Source organism: Ctenopharyngodon idella, chromosome 7 (genome assembly GCF_019924925.1).
Source record: "Ctenopharyngodon idella isolate HZGC_01 chromosome 7, HZGC01, whole genome shotgun sequence".
NCBI lineage: Eukaryota > Metazoa > Chordata > Actinopteri > Cypriniformes > Xenocyprididae > Ctenopharyngodon > Ctenopharyngodon idella.
Genome location: NC_067226.1, coordinates 9856077 through 9870550, shown reverse-complemented (window position 1 = coordinate 9870550; position 14474 = coordinate 9856077). Strand labels below are relative to the sequence as shown.

The 14474-nt window shown below is 37.2% G+C and overlaps 1 protein-coding gene across 2 annotated transcripts in view; it reads left to right on the top strand.

Annotated features, from left to right (window-relative positions):
• slc12a4 (solute carrier family 12 member 4) overlaps nt 1–6825 on the top strand; it is a 30723-nt gene extending 23898 nt beyond the window's left edge. Inside the window, exons 22-24 of one of the 2 annotated variants that reach the window (XM_051899400.1) lie at nt 1676–1863; nt 2233–2366; nt 5344–6825. In XM_051899400.1, the coding sequence (XP_051755360.1) occupies nt 1676–1863; nt 2233–2366; nt 5344–5435 (414 nt within the window). In that variant the 3' untranslated portion in view covers nt 5436–6825. Of the gene's footprint in view, nt 1–1675; nt 1868–2232; nt 2367–5343 lie in introns of those variants that run through there. The other variant, XM_051899401.1, reaches the window with a different exon arrangement.
• The last annotated feature ends 7649 nt before the right edge of the window (nt 6826–14474 follow it).

Below are 14474 nucleotides of genomic sequence, written 5' to 3'. Positions count from 1 at the left end.
ATATTGACAGAAAAACACAGAATTGTTGACATTTTTGCAGATTTATTAAAAAAGAAATACTGAAATATCACATGGTCCTAAGTATTCAGACCCTTTGCTCAGTATTTAGTAGAAGCACCCTTTTGATCTAATACAGCCATGAGTCTTTTTGGGAAAGATGCAACAAGTTTTTCACACCTGGATTTCGGGATCCATCTTTCCCTTGACTGCAACCAGTCGTCCTGTCCCTGCAGCTGAAAAACACCCCCACAGCATGATCCTGCCACCACCATGCTTCACTGTTGGGACTGTATTGGACAGGTGATGAGCAGTGCCTGGTTTTCTCCACACATACCGCTTAGAATTAAGGCCAAAAAGTTCTATCTTGGTCTCATCAGACCAGAGAATCTTATTTCTCACCATCTTAGAGTTCTTCCATGCGGGCTTTCATGTGTCTTGCACTGAGGAGAGGCTTCCGTCGGGCCACTCTGCCATAAAGCCCCGACTGGTGGAGGGCTGCAGTGATGGTTGACTTTCTATAACTTTCTCCCATCTCCCGACTGCATCTCTGGAGCTCAGCCACAGTGATCTTTGGGTTCTTCTTTACCTCTCTCACCAAGGCTCTTCTCCCCCGATAGCTCAGTTTGGCCGGACGGCCAGCTCTAGGAAGGGTTCTGGTCATCCCAAACGTCTTCCATTTAAGGATTATGGAGGCCACTGTGCTCTTAGGAACCTTAAGTGCAGCAGAAATTTTTTTGTAACCTTGGCCAGATCTGTGCCTTGCCACAATTCTGTCTCTGAGCTCTTCAGGCAGTTCCTTTGACCTCATGATTCTCATTTGCTCTGACATGCACTGTGAGCTGTAAGGTCTTATATAGACAGGTGTGTGGCTTTCCTAATCAAGTCCAATCAGTATAATCAAACACAGCTGGACTCAAATGAAGGTGTAGAACCATCTCAAGGATGATCAGAAGAAATGGACAGCACCTGAGTTAAATATATGAGTGCCACAGCAAAGGGTCTGAATACTTAGGACCATGTGATATTTCAGTTTTTCTTTTTTAATAAATCTGCAAAAATGTCAACAATTCTGTGTTTTTCTGTCAATATGGGGTGCTGTGTGTACATTAATGAAGAAAAAAAATGAACTTAAATGATTTTAGCAAATGGCTGCAATATAACAAAGAGTGAAAAATTTAAGGGGGTCTGAATACTTTCCGTACCCACTGTATCTGTGTTTGCCGTGATCGTCTTTTGGGTAGTATTTTATTGTAAAATATTATTTTGGAATCCATACAGTTTGTTTTGTGGACTACATATTACATAGAATACATATTACATTTATAAAATGAATAATTTGTGGACAAAATGCATTTTGTGACATGTTGGGTGTATTTTGTTTTCTGTTATCCACAAAATTAAAAGTGCATTCACCATTATGTCCATGAAAATAATTTTGTAATTTAGAATTTTGTATACAAAATGGGAAAAACGCAACTTTTGAGTGTACATAATGCATCACAAACCAAATCTCATAAAATACAGCATTTAGTGTCACAAAATTAAGCAGGTCACATTTGGTGACCCATACAATTACTGACACGTTTAATGTCTTGTGACATGTCTGTTGACTGTAAAAGCCAAATACATGCAGTAGCAACTCTTTAAACTGTGGTCTCATTACTTTTTACTGTAGGCCCAACTAGTGAAGGATAGACACTCGCTGATCAGAATGGGCAGTTTGTATTCAGATGAAGAAGAGGAAACCATTGAAGTATTACCAGAGAAAAACCAGATGACCTGGACTAGTGAAAAAATAGAAGCAGAAAGACGAAACCGAAGCAATGCCCCAGAAAACTTCAGAGAACTAATCAGCATTAAACCGTGAGTGGGCAAGCAGGAACAAGAACTGGAATGCACCACTGCACAATATCAACACAGTATTTGAAATAAAGTTCGCAAGTTTTGCTTTTTATCTTTGAACAGTAGACCTATTTGTTTTTTTTATTAGTTAGCATAAAGAGAAGAGGATCACTGACACATCTTCCTTGTTGTATTTGCCTTTTTTTTTTACATAAGTAAACTATGAATGTGTGCATGCTTTCTTTGTAGCAATGTAGCTCTGTCTCTTGTCCACAAAAGCAAATTAAAGCCATAGTACTTTTTTAATTCCACACATTTGCAAAAGATGTTGATCCACCTTAGTTTAAATCAAATTTGGTGTGTGTGTGTGTGTGTGTGTGTGTTTTACAGTGACCAATCCAATGTTCGGCGGATGCACACAGCTGTGAAGCTGAATGAGGTTATTGTTAATAAATCTCATGATGCCAGACTTGTGCTGCTAAACATGCCAGGACCTCCACGCAACGCGGAGGGAGATGAAAACTGTATCCTTCATAGAGAATGATATGCTTTAAGTACAGTACTACAGTTGTTGTTTTTTTTGTTTTTTTTTAATACATACGCTTGAACACATTTCTTAATACTTGGGTCACTTTTTTAAAACTCTTTACACAATTACCTTTCAAAGTGGAACTCAACACTCCGTCTTTGAGTTGAAACTATGGGAACACTTCGCGTGAGCCAGCATCTGAAGCACTTGTGAATATACGCCAATTTTAATTGGCTACTGCAGTCAATTGATGTCACCAGTTATATAAGGGCACCTAGAGAAAACGTCATCAGCTTCTTTGTCTTCAGGAAGCTGTTTGTGTGTACATGTGAATATTTCTGTCTGTTGTTGGGAGAAAATAAAATAAACCATGACTAGCAGATTTATGAGATGTGTAATGCCGTGTGTGGTTTATCACACCAGATGGCACCCATGATTTGTGTGTCATCTGTTTAGGAGTGGATGTCCTTACTATTCTCAGCTTCAGAGCATAATTGCTGTTGCACCCCCCTCTCTCATCAGATGCCATCTCAGTTCAGGGGCTTTCTGTTTATTCATCTTGAAGATGATGGCAATTCCGCCACTCGCGTCCCACCGCTTCGCCTGGCGCTGGTAGATACTCCCACTGGGATAATACAGGGCTTACGAGAGAGAAGTAGGCAATACTGCCACTCGTGTCCAACACTCTCTTCTGTTGCCTCTCCAACATGGATGAATATAGACGTAGTAGAGATGTGCTCCTTCTGTAATCGTAGCTGATAGGCTTATATAGATGAAGCAGGTGGGCCACTCGCGTCCCACTGCTTCATCTATCGCCTTTCCAGTTCTGGAGGCATGGAGGTGTATGCCTCCCTATGTACTCCCTCTGTAATTATATAAATGGGTTGTTACAGAAGAGGAGAGTGGGCAATACCACCGCTCGCGTCCCACTTCCTCATCTATCGTCCTCTCCGGTACTGAGAGTATGGAGGTAGTAGCAATATATTCCTGTATTAGCATAAGAATGATAGGCTGGTGTAGATAGAAGAAAGTGGGCAATACCGCCACTCGCGTCCCACTTCCTAATCTGTCGCCTTCTCTGTACTCGGAGTACTTGGTAAACACACTTCCTATGGAATCACATTCATATGGATGCATGAAAAGTATGGAAACAACATGAGTGCACTTCCCTTATGAGGGAAGGGGTTGGTTACAGATAAGGAAAAGTGAGAATGACCATTCTGTCGCCCCCTTTGGGATGATACGGAGGTTGTATCAGCATGTGGTACCTCCTTCTCTGTGGCTCCCTATATATGGTGGAGGTGGGCTGTCGACAGGCATTGTAGAGACCCCATTTTTGATGGTCAATGATAGAGAGCAGGAGGATGTGAAAGCTGCTTTAGGTGTTTCATTTTCATTACTCTCTCACCAGACTTCCCAAAATCACTTTGTGATTTTCTTTAGGTAGAGCGGCAGTTGAGAGACCACAGCTCTCTTATGAGGACTCTTCCATCCCTTAGGACAGGATGCTAAAATTTATACGGTCCCTTCGGTTAGTTTACCCCTTAGAGCTGCCCCCTTCCTTTCGGGAACTGCAGTCTGCCTAGCTAGCTCTACCCTGGGACAGTTATGCAGGTAATTATACAAGGGTATTAAGCTGTGGACCTCGTACCCCAGGCGTGGAAACTCTTGGTCACTAGGTGTGCTGTAATGGCAACTTTTTTGTCTACACCAGGGGTTGTCCAAACTCAGTCCTGGAGGGCCACTGTCCTGCAGAGTTTAGCTCCAAATTGCCTCAATACACCTGTCTGGAGGTTTTTAGTATGCCTAATTAGACCTTGATTAGCTGGTTCAGGTGTTTTTAATTGGGTTTGGAGCTAAACTCTGCTGGACAGTGGCCTTCCAGAACAGAATTTGGAGACCCCTGGTCTACAGCCTAGCTCGCTGGGTAACTGCACAGCAGAGTGGGCAGGCATTTGTTCAGTATGACTTTCAGTGTGTTCAGTTTAATATTAACGTTCCCATAGCATCAACTCAAGGATACAGCCTTAAGTTCCAATTCAAAAGGGAACATCTAGGTTACGTATGTAACTCAGGTGCTGCATCGCGTTGCTATACTTCCGGCATGCCTGTACGTCTTCCTTCAGACAATCTGAAACTGATGACATGTTCTCTAGGTGCCCTTTTAGAGTCGGTCGGCTCACCTGTAACGTCATCTGACTGCGATAGCCAATCAAATTTGCTGTGTATTCATACGTGCTTTAGACACCAGCTTACGCAAAGCATTCCCATAGCATCAACTCGAGGACACAGTTACTGTTTACATATGTAGCCTAGAAGTTCTCCTTACCAACTTTCAACTTGTCACACCAGTTAATTTGACATTGAAAATGTACTAACACTACCAAAACACTTCACATGTCTCAAATTAAGCCATTCTTCCATAACACTAGCAAAGGTTGTCACTCAAAAAAAACACACTTTTAAAAACACCAACAACAGGTACCATAATACGTTTTCTTTTGTAAAATTTCTTTACAAAACAAGAATGACAGCTCTCTAATGTTTAGAATTCACTGCAGTATGTTACATGGTCTATGTTTACATAACAGTACAAAATTATTCCTAAGTTATGCCCTTTTGTATAGATAGTAATGAAATTGAAAGACTAACACCTGTGTAGGTGTTCAGCTACATCTAACTGTTTTGACAGCATTTCATTTTTTAGATTCAGAATATATTTCTATATTTTATTAATGTAGAAATATAGCAAATTGCTGTCTTAATCAGTTTTGTATTACGTTAGGTTTTGGACTTAAGTTTAACAGTATGCCTTTTACTGGCAAATGCTAGGTGGTTTGCATTTTGTAGCCGAGCAATGATAAATGATCCAGAGTTTAGCCGACCATGAAAGTATTCCTCATTTGGGCAAAACCGCCCTATAATCTATTGTATAAATTTATTGATAGGCTGTTTCTTTAACTCAGTTTCAGATATGGAATTTCTTGAGGTGTTGACTGAGGGTCTAGAAAGAGTGTTGCTTGTGAGAGGTGGAGGTCGAGAGGTCATCACCATCTATTCCTGAAAGGCCAAAGATCAATATAGACCACTGTTATTGTGTGTTACTGTAAACTATATTTAGTGAAAGTCAAAAAAGTGGTGTATAAAGATTATGCATACTGAACATCTTATGCCAGCCTAAACATAATTAATGATAATTAATGATAAACTGAATGGCACAATTTATTAATTTTACTTTAAATATTTCAATGGCATGTTTGGGCAGATGTGTACCTTTTCAACTGAACCCATTCCACATTCATGCCATAACATTTTGCATAGCACTTTATTTTACAGTCCTGTTTCACATGAACATACTATGTACTTATGTAGTAATCACACTAAGTAGATACTAACCCTGAATCTACCCCTAAACCTTAGGTTAACCCATGTAGTTACCTTACACTACTCAGTACTTTTGTGGGTAAGTACAGTGAAGGAGCACATACTGTAAAATAAACTGCAACCACATTTGGAATCACATTGGAATTTAGGCCATGTTTGCACAAAATAACAGATGCTTATGTGAAACATTAAATAGACAATCCCCTTAAAACATTTGAGCTTTTGCCACCAGTACATATCTCTGATGAAGCAACATGCACTTGCTAACATGCTAACAATCAATTCGAGATAATTGTGGTTTGGGTTAGAACCAAGTGAAATATTTCACAACAGTTAACAGTGACTCATTTTAAAAATGTTACATATCCTTTTAATATATAAAATTACATGCATAACTTTTTTTCTATATAGGATGGCAATATATATATAAAGTACACTCGATTATCTTGACTTTCACTGGCCAAGTAACAGATCTAGTACTTCCTAGTACATTCAAGACTGCCATTCAGAACACAAGTGCTTAACTTAAATTTCCATGAGTGCTTCTATTTTATTTTTTTTTGCCTTTATTTATTTGTAGAAACTCCCCATTGTATTGGAAGTATTAGCTTTAGAAAATAACCAAAGGAGCTGGAATGGGATAAATATATTGGATATGAATAGCTCTGTAGATTTTGTAATTTATAACTGCATTTTTATCACTTGTTTTTAAGAGAGAAGAGTTTTTTTTTTCAATGTACTGAATTTTAGTATGCAACTCACACTGAGGAGGAGACATTTTGGATACTGATACAAAGTCTTTATTCTTTTTTAGGGCATGACAACTGTACAGACAATATACATTTGTTATACAAATAGAAGAAAATATTTTTGACTAACAACATTTATATCTGGAATATAAAGGCAATGATCTGTTACTGGTTGTATAATGTTACATCTGTATAGTTTTCAATGTTGAAGAGAAAGATTAAACACTTCAATGAAACATGAGGTATATAGTATTAAGATACATATATTTTAAAAACTATAAAATATAAAAGTTACAATAAAGTGCACTATGAATTACAGAATATGCTTGTATTGTATATCTTATTTTTGCCTTGGAAAAACGACAACCTTTAACTGTACACCTCATGGATTAACAAAAAGAAGCTAGCTAAAAACAGGTGGTATTGCATCAGAAAGGTGACGAGTATTTTTTTTCTTCTATAATAATTTATATTAAAGTATTATCATATTATTGTATTGTATTATAAAGTGTAAGGCTGGAAGCTAACGCTGCTATTTTGAACCAATAATCGGAAACAAAAAGCAGTTGAAAGATGACGTGCATAATTCAGTTATTTATCTGACTCCAATATAATTAATCTGACTCCAATAAAGTTGTTATTTTTTTACCTCTTATTCATTAAAGGTAAAAGTCTTTCTTAGAACTGATAAGAAAACGTAGGATTTAACCTGAACGTTTAGATAACGAAAGTTACAATCAGTTTAGCTTTCAACATTATCAGTTACAAAAGGAAAGATTCTCAAAACCTTTAAAGCAGGCAAAGTTATTTATTAAGTTACATGTTTAAATATACAAACAGTAGAATGGAACAACATACTGTATAGAAAACTTAGTTGTAATGAATAATGCACTGCTGTACATGCAGAAGAGGCCATAAAAGCCTTTCTTGTATTAAGAGGTTACGCATCGGTGTGCGGGAGTGGCAGGGTTAAAGCCTTTCTCCCCGATCAACAGTTACCTTTTCCTTCTTATACTCTGAGCAAAGCATTGTTATACATGAGTGGAATACCAACACCCAAAACCAACTGAGAGGAAACCAAAAGATATGGCAAATGGGTGGTGATCAAGAGGGAGAGAAGTACATTAACATATTCTCCTCAATGCATGTTTAAGCAATACCTAGATTGTACATTAGGATACTTTAATGTCTCCATTAAGTACACTACCATCCAGTTCAGTTTATAAGCTGTCAGATGAGACCAAACATGACATATTTAGAAAACACTAGTAGATAAATAGTATGTAGTTGAAAGCAAATATGTCCTGTGAAGCAAATGGTACAGATGTGTCATTGAGGTGTAAACGACTCTGTCTCTCCAGACAGAACCATCCTGTGCCTGGAGTGTCCCAACAGTTCCCAATCAGCATATTGATGAATCCCTCGCACTAGATAGGCATTAGCATACTGTGATGATGAAGGCCATTGTGCCAAAGGAATGACTGCAGGCTTGAGAAGACTGTCAGGCGAAGCCGATTTAAGAACTTAGAAGAGCTTCAAAAGGAGTGGACTGAAGCTGGAGTCAGTGCATCAAGAGCCACCGCACATAGACGTCTTCAGGAAATGGGCTACGACTGTCACATTCCACGTACCAAGCCACTTCTAAACCAAAGACAACGTCAGAAGCGTATTACCTGGGCTAAGGAGAAAAGGAACTGGACTGTTGCTCAGTGGTCCAAAGTCCTCTTTTCAGATGAAAGTAAATTTTGCATTTCATTTGGAAATCAAGGTCCCAGAGTCTGGAGGAAGAGTGGAGAGGCACAGAAACCATGTTGCTTGAAGTCCAGTGTGAAGTTTCCACAGTCAGTGATGATTTGGGCTGCCATGTCATCTGCTGGTGTTGGTCCACTGTGTTTTCTGAAGTCCACAGTCAAAGCAGCCATCTACCAGGAAATTTTAGAGCACTTCATGCTTCCTTCTGCTGACAAGCTTTATAGAGATGCTGATTTCATTTTCCAGCAGGATTTGGCACCTGCCCAACTGCCAAAGGTACCAAAAGCTGGTTCAATGACCATAGTGTTACTGTGCTTGATTGGCCAGCAAACTCGTCTGACCTGAACCCCATAGAGAATCTATGGGGTATCGTCAAGAGGGAGATGAGAGACACCAGACCCAACAATGCAGATAACCTGAAGGCCGCTATCAAAGCAACCTGGGCTTCCATTACACCTGAGCAGTGCCGCAGGCTGATTGCCTCCATGCCACGCCGCATTGATGCAGTAATTCATGCAAAAGGAGGCCCAACCAAATATTGAGTGCATAGAAATGAACAATCTTTTCAGAAGCCTGACATTTCTGTTTAAAATATTTTTTTTATTGATCTTATGAAGTATTCTAATTTATTGAGAGAGTGAATTGGTGGGTTTTTGTTAAATGTGAGCCAAAATCATCACAATTAAAAGAACCAAAGACTTAAAGTACTTCAGTCTGTGTGCATTGAATTTATTTAATACACAAGTTCCACAATTTGAGTTGAATTACTGAAATAAATTAACTTTTCCACGACATTCTAATTTATTGAGATGCACCTGTATAAGCAGTGATGGGAAAAACAGTGTTATAAATAAACGGCGTTACTAACGGCGTTACTTTTTTCAGTAACGAGTAATCAACAAATTACTTTTTCTCCCTTTACAATGCCGTTACCATTACTGACAAAAAAAAAAAAAAAAATGCCACGTTACTATAATTGAGCACTGAAGAGGTATTCATCTGAGTAGTCTCTCTCTCAGCTATAGGACCTGCAAAGTTTTTTCTAGTTGACTAGTAGTTGTTCATTTAAGCTATTAGTTGACTAATCACATTTATATTAATTTAATTTCTTAAATACTGGAGAGAATAAACCATAATAATGAGCGTTTAATATAGGCTATATAGCACTCAAGCGCACACATGAAGCTTGCCATAAAGCACCGGCAAAAGTAATGATTATGAATGTGACAAAAACAGCAAGGAGACATTTTAATTGTTTATTAATAAAGTAATGTTTTCTGAATCAGTGTCGGCTGCAAAATTGAAGTTGACATTGCTGACTCTCATCATCTCCGCATACTGGGCGCGCCTATAGAGAGAATGCACATTTCTGTAAATTAATTTTAAAAAATAGAGACTCATGTTCAGCTCATGAGATGATAAAATTAAGTAACAAACATCACATCTCATACTGCCATAGCATATCAGTAAAAGGCATCTGTTTCTTTCATTCTGTCTGTCTGGTGTTTCTTTTTTGTAGAAAATCGTGGTTTGGGTTAGAACCAAGTGAAATATTTCACAACAGTTAACAGTGACTCATTTTAAAAATTAAAAATGTTACATTTCCTTTTAATATATAAAATTACATGCATAACTTTTATTCTGTATAGGATGGCTATATATATATATATATATATATATATATATATATATATATACACACACACACACAGAGTACACTCGATTATCATGACTTTCACTGGCCAAGTAACAGATCTAGTACTTAGTACATTCAAGACTGCCATTCAGAACACAAGTGCTTAACTTAAATTTCCATGAGTGCTTCTATTTTTTTATTTTTTTATTTTGCCTTTATTTATTTGTAGAAACTCCCCATTGTATTGGAAGTATTAGCTTTAGAAAATAACCAAAAGAGCTGGAATGGGATAAATATATTGGAAATGAATAGCTCTGTAGATTTTGTAATTTATAACTGCATTTTTATCACTTGTTTTAAAGAGAGAAGAGTTTTTTTTTTGTTTTTGTTTTTTCTCAATGTACTGAATTTTAGTATGCAACTCACACTGAGAAGGAGACATTTTGGATACTGATACAAAGTCTTTATTCTTTTTTAGGGCATGACAACTGTTCAGACAATATACATTTGTTATACAAATAGAAGAAAATATTTTTGACTAACAACATTTATATCTGGAATATAAAGGCAATGATCTGTTACTGGTTGTATAATGTTACATCTGTATAGTTTTCAATGTTGAAGAGAAAGATTAAACACTTCAATGAAACATGAGGTATATAGTATTAAGATACATATATTTTAAAAACTATAAAATATGAAAGTTACAATAAAGTGCACTATGAATTGCAGAATATGCTTCTTGCATTGCATATCTTATTTTTGCCTTGGAAAAAAGACAACCTTTAACTGTACACCTCATGGATTAACAAAAAGAAGCTAGCTAAAAACAGGTGGTATTGCATCAGAAAGGTGACGAGTATTTTTTTTCCTTCTATAATAATTTATATTGAACAAAGTTTTATATTATTGTATCGTATTATAAAGCATTATTTATCATCTGCAGATATATATAAGCAGTGATGGGAAAAACGGCGTTACTTTTTTCAGTAACGAGTATATAGCACTCAAGCGCATAAATAAAGCTTGCCATAAAGCACCGGCAAAAGTAATGATTATGAATGTGACAAAAACAGCAAGGAGACATTTAAATTGTTTATTAATAAAGTAATGTTTTCTGAATCAGTGTCAGCTGCAAAATTGAAGTTGACATTGCTGACTCTCATCATCTCCGCATACTGACGTGCCTATAGAGAGAATGCACATTTCTGTAAATTAATTTAAAAAAAAAAAAAAATAGAGATTTATGTTCAGCTCATGAGATGATAAAATTAAGTAACAAACAAACAGCATTGTTGCACTATCTCATACTGCCATAGCATATCAGTAAAAGGCATCTGTTTCTTTCATTCTGTCTGTCTGGTGTTTCTTTTTTTGTAGAAAATCATGGTTTGGGTTAGAACCAAGTGAAATATTTCACAACAGTTAACAGTGACTCATTTTAAAAATGTTACATATCCTCTTAATATATAAAATTACATGCATAACTTTTTTTCTGTATAGGATGGCAATATTATATATATATATATATATATATATATATATATATATAAAGTACACTCGATTATCTTGACTTTCACTGGCCAAGTAACAGATCTAGTACTTCCTAGTACATTCAAGACTGCCATTCAGAACACAAGTGCTTAACTTAAATTTCCATGAGTGCTTCTATTTTTTTATTTTTTATTTTGCCTTATTTATTTGTAGAAACTCCCCATTATATTGGAAGTATTAGCTTTAGAAAATAACCAAAGGAGCTGGAATGGGATAAATATATTGGATATGAATAGCTCTGTAGATTTTGTAATTAGGGGTTCAAGCGCGTAGCGCTGAAACCCTATTGTAATAGTTAAATTTTCCAAGGATCAGCATTCTCCCCTAAAAGTGATCGGGCAGACCAAACCGTAAGTCGTAGAGACTTGAAACTTTGAGGGCTGGTAGTACTCATACCGCCTACAACGTCACCAAGTCTCGCCCCGATCGGCCTGACGGGGGCGCTACAGCGGTCAAAAGTACAAAATGGCTCATAACTCCTGAACCGTTCGGCCCAGGCTCAAGTGTCTTATCCATGGGTTTCATGTGACGTCACTGTGTTTTATCGCTGTCATTTTTGTGTCCGGTCACAGCTGCGCGACCTGTTTCAGTCTATGGTCACAGCAGCCACAATTACCAGAGGAAGATCAACGAAACTCCCAGAAAGTTCACAACAAGGTTACAATATGCCTGGGATAGGTGGTGCTGTTAGCTGTTTAAACGGTCGTCGGAGAAACCCAAGAGCTACAATTTTATTCGATCCCAAAGGAGTTAGTTTGGCGGAATTGTTGGCTTTCAGTCAGAAGGGACCACACCACTCGCAGCCAAACAGCAATGCACAACATTAATAACTACTGGGACTGTCATTTACATAACATTATGATGAGAGAACACTATTGTAATAAAACGTTGTGAATTCTCTGTGTTGTTGTTTCAGTGTTGTGGGAAGTGCGCGTCTACTACATAACTTAGTTCAAGCTTCACTCGAGCACTCGCGTCATTTCGTGCAGATAAAAGTCGTAATACTAAATGTATGTAGCCTATAAATATCTGATTAATCTCATATAGGATGCGTTTCGTTAACCTGCAGAGATTTATTGTACTGATGATCATCTTGCTCTCAAACAGCAACACAAAACATTAATAACTATTGAGGGCTGTGTCTTATTCATAACATTATAATTGTATACACTATTGTAATAAAACGTGAATTCTTTGGGCTTAGTTGCTGTGTTTCGACGTGTTACAGGAAGAAAGGATCCACAACAGCTGACTACATAGTTCAAGTTCATCTGTGTGTGATTTTGTGCAAATAGTTGTAATATTATTTTTATTTTGTATAAATATCTGAATTATCTTATATAGGATGTGTTCCGTTGAGTTAATTAACCTTCTTGCTCAAGTTTGGGTATTCATTCTCTTCAGCTTCAGCGTATGCAGCTCAAACAGCAATTATGATATTTCAAACAGTCATTAAAGATGTTTACTATTATTGCAATATTAAAAATGTTTCATGTTTTTTTTTTCAAAAACATTAATGCATTATTTTTAATAACTAGCACTTGTATTGTTCTCGTATTATTTTCATCAACATATGGTTTGATTAAAATCATTTCCTTATTTCCAATTATTTATTCCACCATGGCACATGCATTTCTTTATTGTCTAAATAATGTTGTCAAATGACTTGTTTGCAATTAGGTATTTTATGTTATTTTATTTATATTTTTGTTAGGTAATAGATTTTTTGGTAACACTTTCTCCGGTTTACGGCGATGAATATGTACAAGATATCCACCTTATTCTCGTGGGCACTACTGTAATAATGTTTTTAAGGGACAAAACACAGTTGGGTGTAATAAAATAAGGATCACAAACAATAACAGATTTTTTTTTTTTTTTCCCAAATATCGATATTTTTTCCAAATCGTCTCAAGATATCATTGCTGTTTGAGCTGCTCGTGCTGAAGCTGAAGAGATGAACACCCATAAACTGAAGTGCTTTGCTAGAAGGTTAATTAACTCAGCAGAACACATTCTATAAATGATAATTCAGATATATTTATACAAGATAAACATAATATTACAACTTAAATTTGCACAAAATCATGCACGCATGAACTTAAACTAAGAAACGTAAATGCAGCTCTGTTGTTGATACGTTCTTCCTGTAACAACACGCCGAAACACAGCAACCATATAAGCCCAATTCACAACATTTTATTACAATAGTGTATACAATTATAATGTTATTAATATGACAGCCATAATCATAGTTATTAATGTTTTGTGTTGCTGTTTGAGCGCTAGCTAGAAGCTAAAGATGATCATCAGTACAATGAAGCGCTGCTGTGTTGCTGTGTCGGACACAAAAATGGCGGCGGGCATAGCGGAAGTGACGTTTTTGAAACCCAAGGATATCGTTGGAATCCTTGGCTCAAGGCGGACAAGATGCATGTCTCGGATTCGTTCGTCACGCTGGCGAAATTTTTGGGTATTTTGGGTTTTTTGAAAAACCTACTTTTGCGAACTAGTCCTAGGTTTTTGACCCGATCGGAACCAAACCAGTGCAGAAATGTTCTCTGGAGTCTGAATATCAATAATTATCAAAAAAAAAAGTCGAAATTTTGGTTCACGGTCGCCAAGGGGCGCCAAAACGTACGATGTGGGCAGAGCCACTTCTACTAAAATGGCTATAACTCGAGGAAGAAATGAGATATTTGCACGTGTGTTTGCAGATATTCACATGTGTACGGGCTCAATCTTTGGTCACGATAAAAAAAATCGCGTCGATTGGACACTAGGTGGCGCTATAACTTGAAAAAAATATGAAAACAGCTGTAACTACGCAACCGTTAGTCCGATCGACTTGAAATTTGGCGTGCAGTGTCTTGGTCCAAGGGGGCATGATAGTCTATGAGGACATTGGCGTATCTCAAAAAACATGGCCGCCATCGGCCAATGAATTTTGAGCACCTATTAGACAAGGTTAACGGAGGCAGACGGGAACGAAACTCGGTGAGCATGTTCAACTCACGGACCTGGAGGT